Source organism: Pelodiscus sinensis, chromosome 18, assembly GCF_052426305.1.
Source record: "Pelodiscus sinensis isolate ZL-2025 chromosome 18, ASM5242630v1, whole genome shotgun sequence".
Lineage (NCBI taxonomy): Eukaryota > Metazoa > Chordata > Testudines > Trionychidae > Pelodiscus > Pelodiscus sinensis.
The window spans coordinates 5400360-5413807 of NC_143069.1; the positions used below are offsets into that span (position 1 = coordinate 5400360).

General features: G+C 44.7%; 1 protein-coding gene across 1 annotated transcript in view; it reads right to left on the reverse strand.

The window, feature by feature from the left end:
* WDR62 (WD repeat domain 62) overlaps positions 1 to 5619 on the reverse strand; it is a 52592-nt gene extending 46973 nt beyond the window's left edge. The window contains exons 1-2 of the mRNA XM_075915151.2: positions 5405 to 5619; positions 826 to 917 (exon numbers count right to left, since the gene is read on the reverse strand). Of these exons, the coding sequence (XP_075771266.2) occupies positions 826 to 917; positions 5405 to 5509 (197 nt within the window). The 5' untranslated portion in view covers positions 5510 to 5619. The remainder of the gene's footprint in view (positions 1 to 825; positions 918 to 5404) is intronic.
* Positions 5620 to 13448: the final 7829 nt, after the last annotated feature.

Genomic DNA, 13448 nt, shown 5'->3' on the forward strand with positions numbered 1-13448 from the left:
CATTCAGGAACAATATTTACAGTGGTGGGGTCAATACGGAGAAAATAAATAGAGTATAGCTGAAGCTATTTCATTATCATGAAATTGACAGGTCTAATCCAGCGGTGAGATCAGACTTGTGGATGCCTGAGTGAGAAGGTGAACTTAAGACACACTTTAGCCAGCTCTAGATGTGGTAGTTGTTCACGAGCTTTCCATTACCAGTCCTTGGCTGCTTGACAATTATGGTCAGATAAGGTTTAGAGAAGCCCGCCCCCCCAAAGGGAAAAAAATTACTAAGGGCTCACAGTCAGATGGAATTTTGGTGCTAAAACATGCATGTAGATACTCTGAATATGCTTACAGTGGTAGCATCATGGGATGGGATCCAATCTTTACTCACATGAGTAGTCTTTACTTATGCAGGCTGTCCCATTAGCCTCTGCTTGTGTAAAGGCTGAGTGACCAAGGGCTGTAAGGTGGGGCCTCAAAGTTATAGCAAAATAATATTACTGCATATACACACTTGGCCAAACAACCAGGTCTCATATCCACTTATTCATCTGTATGTTGCAGTGGTTTCTATAATCCAGTGTTTCCCAGTTTTTTTGGCCATGGAACCCTTTTCACCTTGAAAGAATTTCAAGGAACCCCTAGTGTAAAATTTGTCGAGCAAAAAAAAAAAATGCTGAGTCCTGCCTCTGTCTCTTTAAGAGAGGGCGGGGGAACCCTTACTTTAGCTTCACAGAACCCCAGGGTTTCACAGAGCACCAACTGGGAAATACTGCTATAATCATTGAGACAGACAAATCATAAACTTATACATTTTCACGTTTAGTCACTTACCCTGCAGGATATGCTATCTGCCCGGTATTTGGGTCACAAGCTAAACCGCTACTGGTTTGGGTAGTTATTCCCAGCACTTTCTCAAGCATAACCTGCCCAAAAAAAGGGAGAAAAATATTGAAGACCAGTGCAATCAGAACTGCAAGAGATTATTTATAACTTCCAATTATTGGTTTCTTGAGGCAAGTAGGAAAGCAAGATTTCCCAATCAGGTAAGAGGGAACCAATGAAAATTCAAGCAAATAATCATGCACAAGCTCCCACCTTAACACTGAACTTTATTAAAAATGGAAGCACTGTTTAATCATTAAAGAAGATATGTTCAGGCTTTTAAAAAGTGCCTGGAAATATTTTTTCTGCAATCTTCCAGAACTAGAGATCAAAATAAGTATCTTAGGCTATGTGTATACTAGTCTCTATTGGCACAGTCCCCAAGTGTAGATGCAACCTACCAGTGACATAAAAGACTTTTCTTCCTATGTGGAAAAAGTACCACCCCCAGATGGATGTTGTACTCTTCTTTCAGCCTGGCTGTGCCTACACGGAGGGGGAGGGGAGACCCTAGCTATGTTGGTCACAGGAGTGGGTTTTTACCACATTCCTGTTCAAGCTAGCTATTACAATATAAGTGTCAGTGTAGGTACTTATCGGGCCATACCACTCCCACAGTATCTGAACACTTCTCTATCTTTAAAGCATTTATCCTCTACACTCCGGTGAGGTAGGCAGTAGCCCCATTTTATAGATGGGGAACTGAGGCCCAGCTTCTCAAAGGTATTTCAATGCTTGAGTACTATTGAGAACCTTTGAGGATCTGAGCCAGAAAGCCTAAGGCAGGGGTGGGCAATAATTTTTGATGGGGCGGGGATTCCAATATTTTAGAAAGCGTTCAAGGGCTACAACTTTCTATGAAGGGAGTGTGGAGTCTGGGACGAAGATTGGGTGCAGAAGGAAGCTCAGGGTAAGGGATTTGGGTGCAGAAGGAGAGGGCTTGGGGGTCTCAGAGGTAGTTTGGGTGAAGGAAGGGATTGTGACCTGAGGGAGGGGATTAGGGTGCAGGGTCTGGGAAGGGGTATGGGTACAGAAGAGGATTCTGACCTGGCAGAGGGGTGTAGGAGGGATGCAGAGGGTTTGAGTTATGACCTGGAACAGGAGATTGGGGTGCAGCAGAGGCTACAGGGTCAGAAATGGCATATGGATGGCGAAGAGGTTTCTAGCCTGGAGGAGGGATGCAGAAGGGGATGCAGGGTTTGGGAGGGAGATGTGACCTGGGGCAGGGAACTGTGGTACAGGAGGAGCTTGAATGCCAGATACAAGTTCTGGCTGGGTGGCACTCACTAGGCGGCTCCTGGCCAGCAGCCCGGTGGGACTCTAGGCAGGCTCCCTGCTTGCCACAGCCCCAAGTGGCTCAAAATGGCCAGCTGCTGAGGCCATGTGCCTCTCCGCGCCGTGCACCCAGGGGAGAAAAGGGAGGAAACTTCATGCACTGTCCCAACCCCCAGCAAAATCTTCACAGCTCCCATTTGCCCATTTTGCTACAAAGCAAGTATCTATCAAGTTTTGTCGACATAAACTGCCTTTTCATGACAAAACCATGAAAGAATACATGCTGCTATGCAAATTTTGTTGGGAGAATCTCCCAGTTTCTGACACACACAATTTCCACTCCTATGAGAGACTATTTTCCCCCCTTCCCCTTTCTTTTATTGTTGACAAGGAGCCAGTGTAGACTCTACAGTTTGTTGTTCGACAGAACTGGCTTCAACCAGTAGGGATGTAAAATCCTGGTTAAGTCAGTTAACCGGTTAAACCTTATGTTTAACATGTTACTTGTGTAAGTGGGATCCGCTCCTGTCCCCCCACCACCAACACTCAGCGGGGCCGGCACCAGGAGCCAGCAGCCCCACACACTTGCTGCACCTTCCCCGCTGCTGCTGTGAGTGCAGGGGGAGGGCAGCATGGAATCCTGCCACTGACACCATGTGGCCCCACTAGTCCCCTGGACCACCTTGTCTGGGGGAGGAGGAAGGGAGGAGCGGAGCAAGTGGAGCCTGGGGCAGAAGAGGGGTAACCCAGCCCTTTTCCAGGTGGGGGGGGAAGAGTGGCCGGCACACCCTCCATCCCCATCATCAGTCACCTCTGGCCCCCAGGGTGGACATGATCAGTTGACAGAGGGAGCAAGTGCGAACACCTTTTGGCTATTTTTGTTTTGTCGACATAAAATGTATTAACAAAACTTGGCAGTATAGACATAGCCAAAGTCTGCATGTGCAAATGTGCACTTTTGTCAGCAAAATACTTCCACCACCAATGAAGGGGTTTTGCTTTGTCAACAGCAGGGCACCACTGTCAACAAAGCAGGTGTTCACACTTTCACTTGCCTCGGCAAAACTTTTGTTCAGAAGAGGGTTAAAATCACCGGTGAACAAAAAAAGTTTTGTTGATCAAGTTTTCTTGACCAAGTGTAGACATACTCAAAGCCGTGAAAAATCTCCTGCCCTGAGCTCTACAGTTACGTCAACCTAATCACCAGTGTAAATACAGATAGCTTGGAAGAATTCTGTGAAGTTTCTGTTATCAATCGTCATTACTTCTCAGAAACGTGGATTAACTAAAATTGACAGGAAAACCCTATCCCTGAATGGAGGAAGCATTTACACTATAGTGTTAAAACTGCGCAGCTGCAGCCCCATCGTTGTGCCACTACAGCAGGGCTACTCAACTTTGGAAGCCCCGGCGGGGGAGCCCACAATAATACTCACAGCACATGCCAAGGGCCGCAACTTAAGTGTGGTTGCATATATATGCAAATATATATGCAAATAGCTTCTTTCACACTGACGGGCATGAATACAAAAATCAAGCTGCAGCGCCAGACCCAAACGTGGCCACTGTGAGTCAGGTCAGCAGCTCTCTACCCACAACACTAAGCAGCCACCACTGCCCACAGTGCCCCGGCACTCCCGGGACCTCCTCCTTGGGGGCTAGAAACGCCGACACCTTGTACCCGTCTGTTCCAGCCAGCCTTTCCGCTTGCGTTTTTGAATGGTCACCCCACCTGGGAGACGCCTCTCCATTGTGGAGGCCATGTCCAAATGATCCCACCCGCATGCCGCGTGTTGAGCCTCGTGTAAAACCAAACTGCTCCGCGGGCCGCAAACAAATGGGACACATGTTGAGTAGCCCTGCACTACAGCATAGAAATGGAATAAGTAACTTGTCTAAGGTCACAGAACGAAATCCATGGCACAGCAGGGAGACCCTGCAACTCCCTGCAAAGACTTAGATGTGGATACAATCTGTCTGAAAGGAAAAACAGAAATGTGAATGGAGACATTGGTAACTTAAATGTTTTGTTCAAATGTTTTGTTCATTCAGGATTCCAATCTGCTACTTTTGAAGGGATGTGGTCACAAGACTTTTTTAAAAGTAGGCTTTGTAAAAATCAGTTTCCATGATTTTCAAAATATCATCCATTTTTAGACATTAACAATTCCTGCTGTTTCACTGCACTGGAACATGGAATCCTGAATGAGCTATAAACAAGAAAAACAGACTAATCAGAAGATAGGACAGTAACTTAAGTATAAAATGATGTGTGTACATCAAGACAGCTAACTCCCTGGAAAACAATAGTGGAGACAAGACTCTGTAGTTTTTACTTCAGGATCTTAGTTTGTGGGTCAACCAGAGCTGGAGGGAATAGCTTGGTCTTCACTGCTTTTAAAGGTATGAGTTTTTAATCTCATGATAACACCTGAGCTACCTCAAGGCAAAAGCATAGTCAAGATAGGAAAACAGGTTATTTACCCCCAGACAAAAAACACACCAAGGGCTCACTTTGTCAAAATAAAGAACAACTCACGATGTGTCTCCTCAAGGATTTCTAGATCCACTTAATTATTTAGCCAAGGGGAGAGAGAGGGAATTGCGTACAGTGAAGAGAAAGCCCATGAGGGCAACAAGCAAACGCAGAGGTCAAACGGGATGACAAACTGTGTAACCACTCAGGCTCCTGAAGCAGCCAGGGGTTCTTAGGAACTTGTAACTCTTCCCACGCAGACCCCCTGCTCCCACTGAGACCTGCTAATCCCCATCCTCAAATACGCACAGAGCCACATACCCATTCCCCAAAGACCGTGAGACCCACCAAGCCTCCTGTCCTTGCCCAGGGGCAGGATTTGCATTCTACATCCAAAGGGGGCTGGGAGAGACACGCACAGGAAGATCTCAAGTCATAGCCCCCTCCCACCTCTCTCCCCCCAAGACACCCCCCTTGCTTAAGTCAGCCACCCACTCAGCCCCAAAAGTTCTCAGACCGGCCCTATGTCGCCCCTTAAGTCCCACTCCTTGCCCTGGTCTCAGTCCCTCTCCCTCTCCACCTCCCAAGCCCCGCCCCCAATTGTCCAAGCCCCGCCCCCAATTGTCCAAGCCCCGCCTCCTTTGCATCCGCCCACCCCATCCCTTCATCTCGCTCCAAGCCCCGCCCCCTATGCAGCTTGCTCGTCCCTCCTCCTGGCCCCGCCCCTTTATCACCAAGCCCCGCCCACTATCGCCTCAGCCTCCCCCGACAACTCACCGCCTCCTCCGGCCCCTGGTGCCTCGATCTCCTCCTCAGGCTGAAGAGCGGCGGCGAGTCGGCGCCCCCGCCCCGGGCGTAGAAGCCGGAGCCGGCCCCCGCCATGGCTGCGGACCCCTCCCCCGTTCAGGTGTCCCGCCGCTGGGACGTCTCTACCCTCCGCAACCGCTCCGAACTGCGCGCGGAATCCCAGCTCCTCGGTCCCATTGGTGGCCGCCCACGTCAAATATCTCCGCTATCCAATAGGGGTGGATCTTCCATCAAATCCCGCCCCCTACATCTCACTGGGTGATGCGTGTGCTATTCATCCCTCCCTTAGCCAATAGTGGCGGCGCTGCCTTAAATCCCGCCTTTTATGGAAGACGGCAGACGCAAAAGTTGAGGGGTGCGAGTGAAGTCAATCATTTTCAAGTTCAGCCAATGGTGGCGAAGCTACCATACAATCCCGCCCTCATCTCCACCAGGGAGGTTCTGTTAGGATCTAACACACAGCAGGTACCTCTAGGTCCTGGGTTCGAATCCCAGCCCCCTCAATGGAATGCGATAATTATTTGAAACTAAATACATTTAACCCTAGTTACAAGCAATTAAACCATTAGTTTGTGAAGAGAAAACTAGCACCTAACGGTTCAAGCTCTCTGAATAAACAGACTCCCACTGAACTCCATGATCTTTCTGTGCCAGGAGGGACTTGTTGGATAACTTCAGACCCCACAAGGAAAAGATTTAACATAACTGAAAGGGTCACAACATGCTTCATAGCTTGTATACACTGAACTTACTGCACATCCTAAAAAATTCCTTGCATCTCTATTGAAAGCTCTGTGAACCTTGCCTTCTCCCTTGCTTCCTCAACAAGGTCCCCCATTTCTATTCCCCTGGAAGGAACTTTGTGCCTGCTATTTCCACTTGCCTCTTTCCCAGTTAAGCAACTTAAAAATAGGCCCAGCAAATGGCTATTAGCCAAGATGGTCTTATATCTCCCAGGAACTTATCTAGAGGTTTTTTTAAAACCCATTATAATTTCTGCCTTCTTACATCACCTGGCAATGGGTGCCATTGGCTGAAGTAGTACTTCTTTTTGTTTTAAGTCTACTGCCTATTGAAATCTCCTGGTTCTTGTGTTTGTGAAGGAATTAATAACATTTCCTTATTCACTTTCTCCCCACGACTCCCAATTTCATACTCCTCTGTCATATCCCTTTTTAGTCATCTCTTTTCTAAGTTGAAAAGTCCCAGTCTTTTGAATCTCACTTCAGATAGAACTTACCTCCCAGACAGAAAGCAGATAAACAGCATATTGTCAACATGCCAAATTCCAAATTGAGAAAATGAACAAAGATGAAGTCCCGTATTACCATTGTTTGAGCAACAGACAATTGCTGTGGTGCTCAGAGGCAATGGAATATTTTTATAGTAGGTGTACTGAATGCCATTGAACAAAACGGCAAACCCTGTAAATGAGTTTTTTAACCCATTGTTGATTCCTCCAGCACTTGTACCAGGAAGTTTTTGGAGAATGTTGGGGATAACTTCCTGGTACAAGCGTTGACGGAACCAACCAGGGGCCATGCTCAGTTTGATCTGCTACTCACAAACGGAAAGGAATTAGTAGGGGAAGTAGATGACCTGGGAAGCAATGATCATGAGATGATTGAATTCAGGATCCTGAACAAAGGAAGAAAAGAGAGCAGCAAAATACAGACTCTGGACTTCAGAAAAGCAGAGTTTGACTCCCTCAGGGAACTGATGGGCAGAATCCCCTGGGATGCTAACATAAGGGAGAAAGGAGCCCAGGAGAGCTAGCTGCATTTTTAAAAAGCCTTATTGAAGGTGCAAGAACAAACGATCCCAATGCACAGTAAGAAAAGCAAATATGGTAAGCAACCAGCTTAGCTTAACAGTGAAATCTTTATCAGGCGTAAACACAAAATGGAAGCTTACAAGAAGTGGAAACATGGACAGATGATTTGCTTGAGCATACAGGGGGTGTAATCAGGAAAACCAAAGCACAATTGGAATTGCAGCTAGCAAGGGGTGTGAAAGGCTTCTAAAAACATCTTAGCAATATGAAGGTGATCAGGAAAGGTGTGGGACCCTTACTGAATGAGAGCAGTCACTTAGTGACAGATGATGTGGGAAAAGCTCAAGTACTTGATGCTATTTTGCTGCTGTCTTCACAGACAATGTCAGCTCCCAACCTACTGTACTGGACAGTATGGAGAGGAAGTTGGCAGCCCTCAGTGGAGAAAGAACAGGTTTAGAACTATTTAGAAAAGTGGGACACACTCAAATCCAAAGGGCCGGATCTAATACATCTGAGGATACTGAGGGAGTTGGCAGATGTAATTGCAGAAACATCAGCCATTATCTTTGAAACCTCATGGTGATCAGGGGAGGTTCCAGACAATTGGAAAAAGGCAAATGCAGTGCCTGTCTTTAAAAAAGGGAAGAAGGAGAACCCATGGAACTACAGACAGGTCAGCCTCACCTCAGGTCCTAGAAAAATAATGGCAGGGATCCTAAAGAAATCAATTTTGATGTACTTAGAAGAGGAGACAGTGATAAGAACAGTCAACATGGATTCACAAATGTCAAGTCATGCCTGGCCAACCTGATTGCCTTCTGTCATGTGGTAACTGACTCTGTGGGTATGGGGAAAGTAGTGGACATGAGATACCTTGACTTTGGCAAAGCTTTTAATACAGTCTCCCAAAGTATTCTTGCCAGCAAGTTAAGGAAGTATGGATTGGAGAATTGGACTATAAGGTGGATAGAAAGCTGGCCAGATTGTTGGGCTTAATTGGCAGTGATCAGTGGTGGTTGGTATTGAGTGGAGTGCCCCAAGGGTTGTTTCTCAGGCTGGGTTTTTTTTCCAACATATTTATTAATGACCTTAATGAGGAGAGGCTGACAGATTTGGGTTGTCTACAGAAGAGAAGAATGAAGGAAGATTTGATAGCATCCTTCAATTTCCTGAAAGGAGGGGTTCCAAAGAGGATGGGGAGAGGCTGTTCTCAGTGGTGGCAGATGACAAAACAAGGAGCAATGGTCTCAACTTGCAGTGGGGGAGGTCTAGGTTGGATATTCAGAAAAACTATTTCACTAGGGTGGTGAAGCGCTGGAATGGGTTTCCTTGGGAAGTGTTGGAATCTCCATCCCTAGAGATTTTTATATCCTAGTTTGACAAAGCCCTGGTGGGATAATTTAATTGCGATTGATCCTGCTTTTAGTGGGTGGTTGGACTTGATCTCCTGATTCTCCAACTCTATGATTCTCTGAAGGAAATCACTTCAAGCCAGGGGATGCTGCTGCACCCCAACACCTCTAGTTTCAGTACCACTGGTGGCACAGGACACTGTGGCTGTGCTATCAGATTATGTCCATTCCACCCCCACCTCCAACCCCAAATTTTGCCCATTTGGTTTTCTCCAAAGAACTCAAATGTGAAATTGTGGAACTATTCACTGTGGTTTGTAACCAATCCTGTAAATCAGCTTCTGTACCTAATGACTGGAAGATAGCTAACGTGCCACCAATATTTATAAAGGGCTCTAGAGATGATCCTGGCAATTACAGACTGGTAAGTCTGACATCAATACCGATTAACATAATTTGTTGGGGAAAAGTCAACATGGATTCTGTAAAATGAGATCATGTCTTATTAATGTACTAGAGTTCTTTGAAGGGGGGAAAAACATGTGGACAAGGGGAATCCAGTGGATCTAGTGTACTTAGATTTCCAGAAAGCCTTTGACAAGGTCCCTCACCAAAGGCTCTTAAGAAAGGTTAGTTGTCATGAGATAAGAGAGAAGGTCCTCCCACGGACTGATAACTGGTTAAAGAACAGGAACAAAGGATAGGAATAAATGGTCAATTTTCAGAATGGAGAAAGGTAACTAGTGTCCCCTAAGGGTCTGTCCTGGGACCAATCCTATTTAAACTATTTATAAATTATCTGGAGAAAGGGGTAAACAGTGAGGTGGCAAAATTTGCAGATGATACTAAACTGCTCAAGATAGTTAAGACCAAAGCAAACAGTGAAGAGCTTCAAAAAGATCTCACCAAATTAAGTGATTGGGTGACAGAATGGCAAATGAATTTCAATGTTGATAAATGCAAAGTAATGCACATTGGAAAATAATCCCAACTACACATGCAAAATGTGTAGGGACTAATTGAGTTATAACTACTCAAGAGAGAGATCTTGGAGCCATTGTGGATAGTTCTCTGAAAAATATCGACTCCATGTGCAGCGGCAGTCAAAAAAAGGCAACAGAATGTTAGGAATCATTAAAAAAGGAATAGCGAATAAGAGCAGAGAATATCTTGTTGCCTCTATATAATCCATGATACGACCACAACTTGAATACTGGGTACAGATGTGGTTGCCTCATCTCAAAAAATAGATATTGGCATTGAAAAGGTTCAGAAAAGGGCAAAAATGTTTGGAACAGGTGCCATATGAAGAGAGATTAAAAAGACTGGGACATTTCATCTTAGAAAAGAGGAGACTAAAGAGGAGGGGATATGATAGAGGTCTATAAAATCATGATAGGTATGGAGAAAGTGAATAAGGAATGAGAAAGTTAATAAGGAAAAGTTATATGTTTCTTCCCATAACATAAGAACTAGGGGTCATCAAATAAAATGAATAGGTGACAGATTTAAAACAAAGAAAGAGAAGTTTTGGAATAGGTTACCTAGGGAGGTGGTGGAACCTCCACCCCAAGAGGTTTTTAAATCCTGACTTGACAAAGCCCTGACTGGGATGATTTAGTTGGGGTTGGTCATGCTTTGGGCAGGGGGTTGGACTCGATGACTTCTGAGGTCTCTGCCAGCCCTAGGATTTTATGATTTTAAGTTATTTTTCACACAGTGCAGTGTCAACCTGTGGAATCCTTGCAAAAGGATGTTGTGAAGACCAGGATTTTTACAGGGTTCAAAAAAGAACTACTCAAATTGAGTAGGAATGGTGCCCCAGCCTCTGTTTGTCAGATCCTGGAAATGGATGACCGGAGAGGGATCACTTGATGATCTCCTGTTTCTGTTCATTCTCTTGGGGCATTTGGCATGAGCCACTATCAGAAGACAGGACACAGGGCTAGGTGGACCCTTGGTCTGACCCAGTATGGCTGTTCTTACGATTTGCTAAGGGAAACAGCGTTTCTTTAAAATACCCCTTAAAATTAAGTAATCCCTTACTTTTCCATGTGGTTTTCCCTTATTTCTGTCCAACAAAGGTGGTCACCCTTACCAGTGGAACGGGAAATAGGGGCACACAGAGCTAGGGTTGCCAGGTGTCTGGTATTGATCCAGACAGTCCGGTATTTTTGCCTCCTGTCCAGTAAAAAAAAAAATCAGAAAATACCAGACACTTAAAATGTCTGATATTTTCTGATTTTTTTTTCCCAGACAGGAGGCAAAAATACCAGACACCAGGCAACCCTACGACACACTGGATAACTGGGCCCAATCTCCAGCCTCCCCCCAAGACCTCCAGTCTCCCTCCCCCAGACTCCCTGCTTACCTGGTTCCACAGGAAAGCTGTGTTCTGGCTTGATCAAGAAAACAAAATGGCCACAGGCAAAAAGCCTAAAGACCAAGGGGAAAACAATGTCTTCTCTGGGTCTTAGTGCTCAACTTCTCCACTGTTCCTATCTCTATTCTGACTCTGCATGCACTCTGAAAGGGGCCATGCTGTTTTATTTAATGTATTTATTTATTTTGCTTAACTCCTGAGTGGGAAGCTAGAGAACACAGTCCTTGGAGAAAAAGAGAGGAAATGGAAACATACAGTCCCTATGTGTGCAATAAATTCAGCCTACATTAAATAAATCATCAGTCATCAGTAAACTTAAATAAATAACCTGAATTTATTCTTGCTAGACCTGGGAAGTTTTCTGCTTCTAGAGAACAGTCTCAGGAGCACATCTTCTATTTACCTCTGACTGGCTTAGCTTAGAGCACTTAATTCCTCTTCCTCTTTTCATGCTGAGTGCCATGTTCTCTTCTAAATATGGGGCTGTTTGGGCAGAAGGCTGTTTGGTTCTGCTGTTTTACCCCTGGAGGGCTCATCACTTGGTGTGCTCTGCAAAAAGCCCAGTACCCTATAGGACTGAGTTTTTAACCCTTGGGGGAGGGCTCTTTAAACAAACAAACAAAAAATCCTTTATGTATTTGTCACATCTCAAGGACCTCAAGTAAACTCTTGGTGGAAAGAGAAGCCTAGAAAGCAAATATAATAATAATCATCAAATTTGTCTGTAGACCTAATGCTTGTGCCCAAGCTAGACTTGAAATATAAAAAGTTAGCAGTTAAGCATAGTAGGAAGTAAAGGCAAGGCAGAGGGAACACAATAAAGCTGAATTGCTGGTCTGTATTTATCATCCTACAGGTTAGGTTACACCTGTACTGTTTGCATTAGTGGCTCCAGCAGTTAAGGCAGCTCTAAGGGTCTAATAATTGAGATAGCTAGATACAAAGGACAGCATCAAGAAATTCGTAATATACTGTATTGCCTGACCTTTCCCCACCTGTTTCAGCTGCCATCACTTAATTTTTGTAATACATTTGGCAAGTTGAGCTCTGACAGCAATGGCTACTTGGCAGCAAGGTGGGAATTTCAGGGACAGAGCATGGGATGGGGACATAAGAGAACTTGGGCAAGTCATTTAAGCCCAGAGCCTCAAAGGTATATGTAGATGCCTAATCTTATTGCCATCAGTGGGAGTTAGACACGTAAATAACTTTGAGAATCTACAGGGGGTAGCCAAGTTAGCTTGTTACAGAAAAAACAGCAAATGGTCTGGTAGCACTACCAGACCATGGTTTTTTTTTTTTTTTTTTTTTTTTAGAATCTGGGCTGTGCCCCTCTGTGCCTCAATTTCCCCATCTGTAAAATGGAGATGATACCGAATGCCTCTGTAAAGTGCTGTGGATGACAAGAGCTAGATGTTGTTATTATAGGGAGTCAGCATTTGAGCTCCAGCCACACAGGGTGCACCGAGGTAATTGCCCTGCTATAAGAGAGGAGGAGTCCTGAACCTCAGGGGCCAGATCAAGGCAAGCTACCAGCCACATCTGGCCTGTAGACCACATAGGTTCCTCACGCTTGCTTTAAAGTAATTATGCTGTTGGCTTCTGGGTAACCTCTAAAGTATCACAGAAGCTGTTTTATGCTGGCTTGGTAAATTTTAATATTGAAATAGCCACCAACTTTGGGGAGTGGCTCCCCCATTCTTTGCAGTTTGGCCCTAATTAAGTAACCTCAGCTGGTTCTCCTGGTCACAGTTGCCAGAGACCAATGTGGAAATGCTGTATAAGGTCCTGTTCCAGTCTCTTGAGGAATTAATACAGGTTGAACCTCTCTGGTCTAGCAACATTGTGGTCTGGCATGTTTTCACTTAGCTGTGGCTAAAGTTCCCACTGCTTCATAAATTTTGTTTACAGCCATTAGTCCTGGTTCTCAGTGTTCTATGCTGTTATTTAGCTCTAATTTACCCCTTAATTGTCTTCTAACAGCTCAATAAGCAGTGAAAGTGTTGGTAATGCTGCTAGAAAATATTGACTTCATGTGGTTTGGCAAATTCTCTGGTTCAGCACGGTTCTGAAGATGTCAGACTAAAGAGGTTCAACCTGTACAATTAATGGCTATAGCCCACCTTTTGAGATGGTACTGTGCCTTCACACCTGTTCACACATTACTGTACATAGCACTTGCTGTATTAAATGCTAGTTGTTGGGAATGTTAAAGTCTATGTAAAATAATGACAGTTTGGCATAGATGTTAAACAGAACTATGATAAAACATCTATTTTTATGGAACCTACTACAGTAATAATGCAAGTTTCTTGTAATAAAAATATAATAAATTGCAATAACAATGCAATGCAAGCATGGAAAATGCTGAGTGTGGAACTAGGAAACAAATCACACTTCAACAATCCAAATGTTATCAATCATGATTTTGGAAAATGGAGAATTTGTGATGGCTTGTTTTTATAACTTTCACAGAGATGATGACAGAACACATTAAAAATG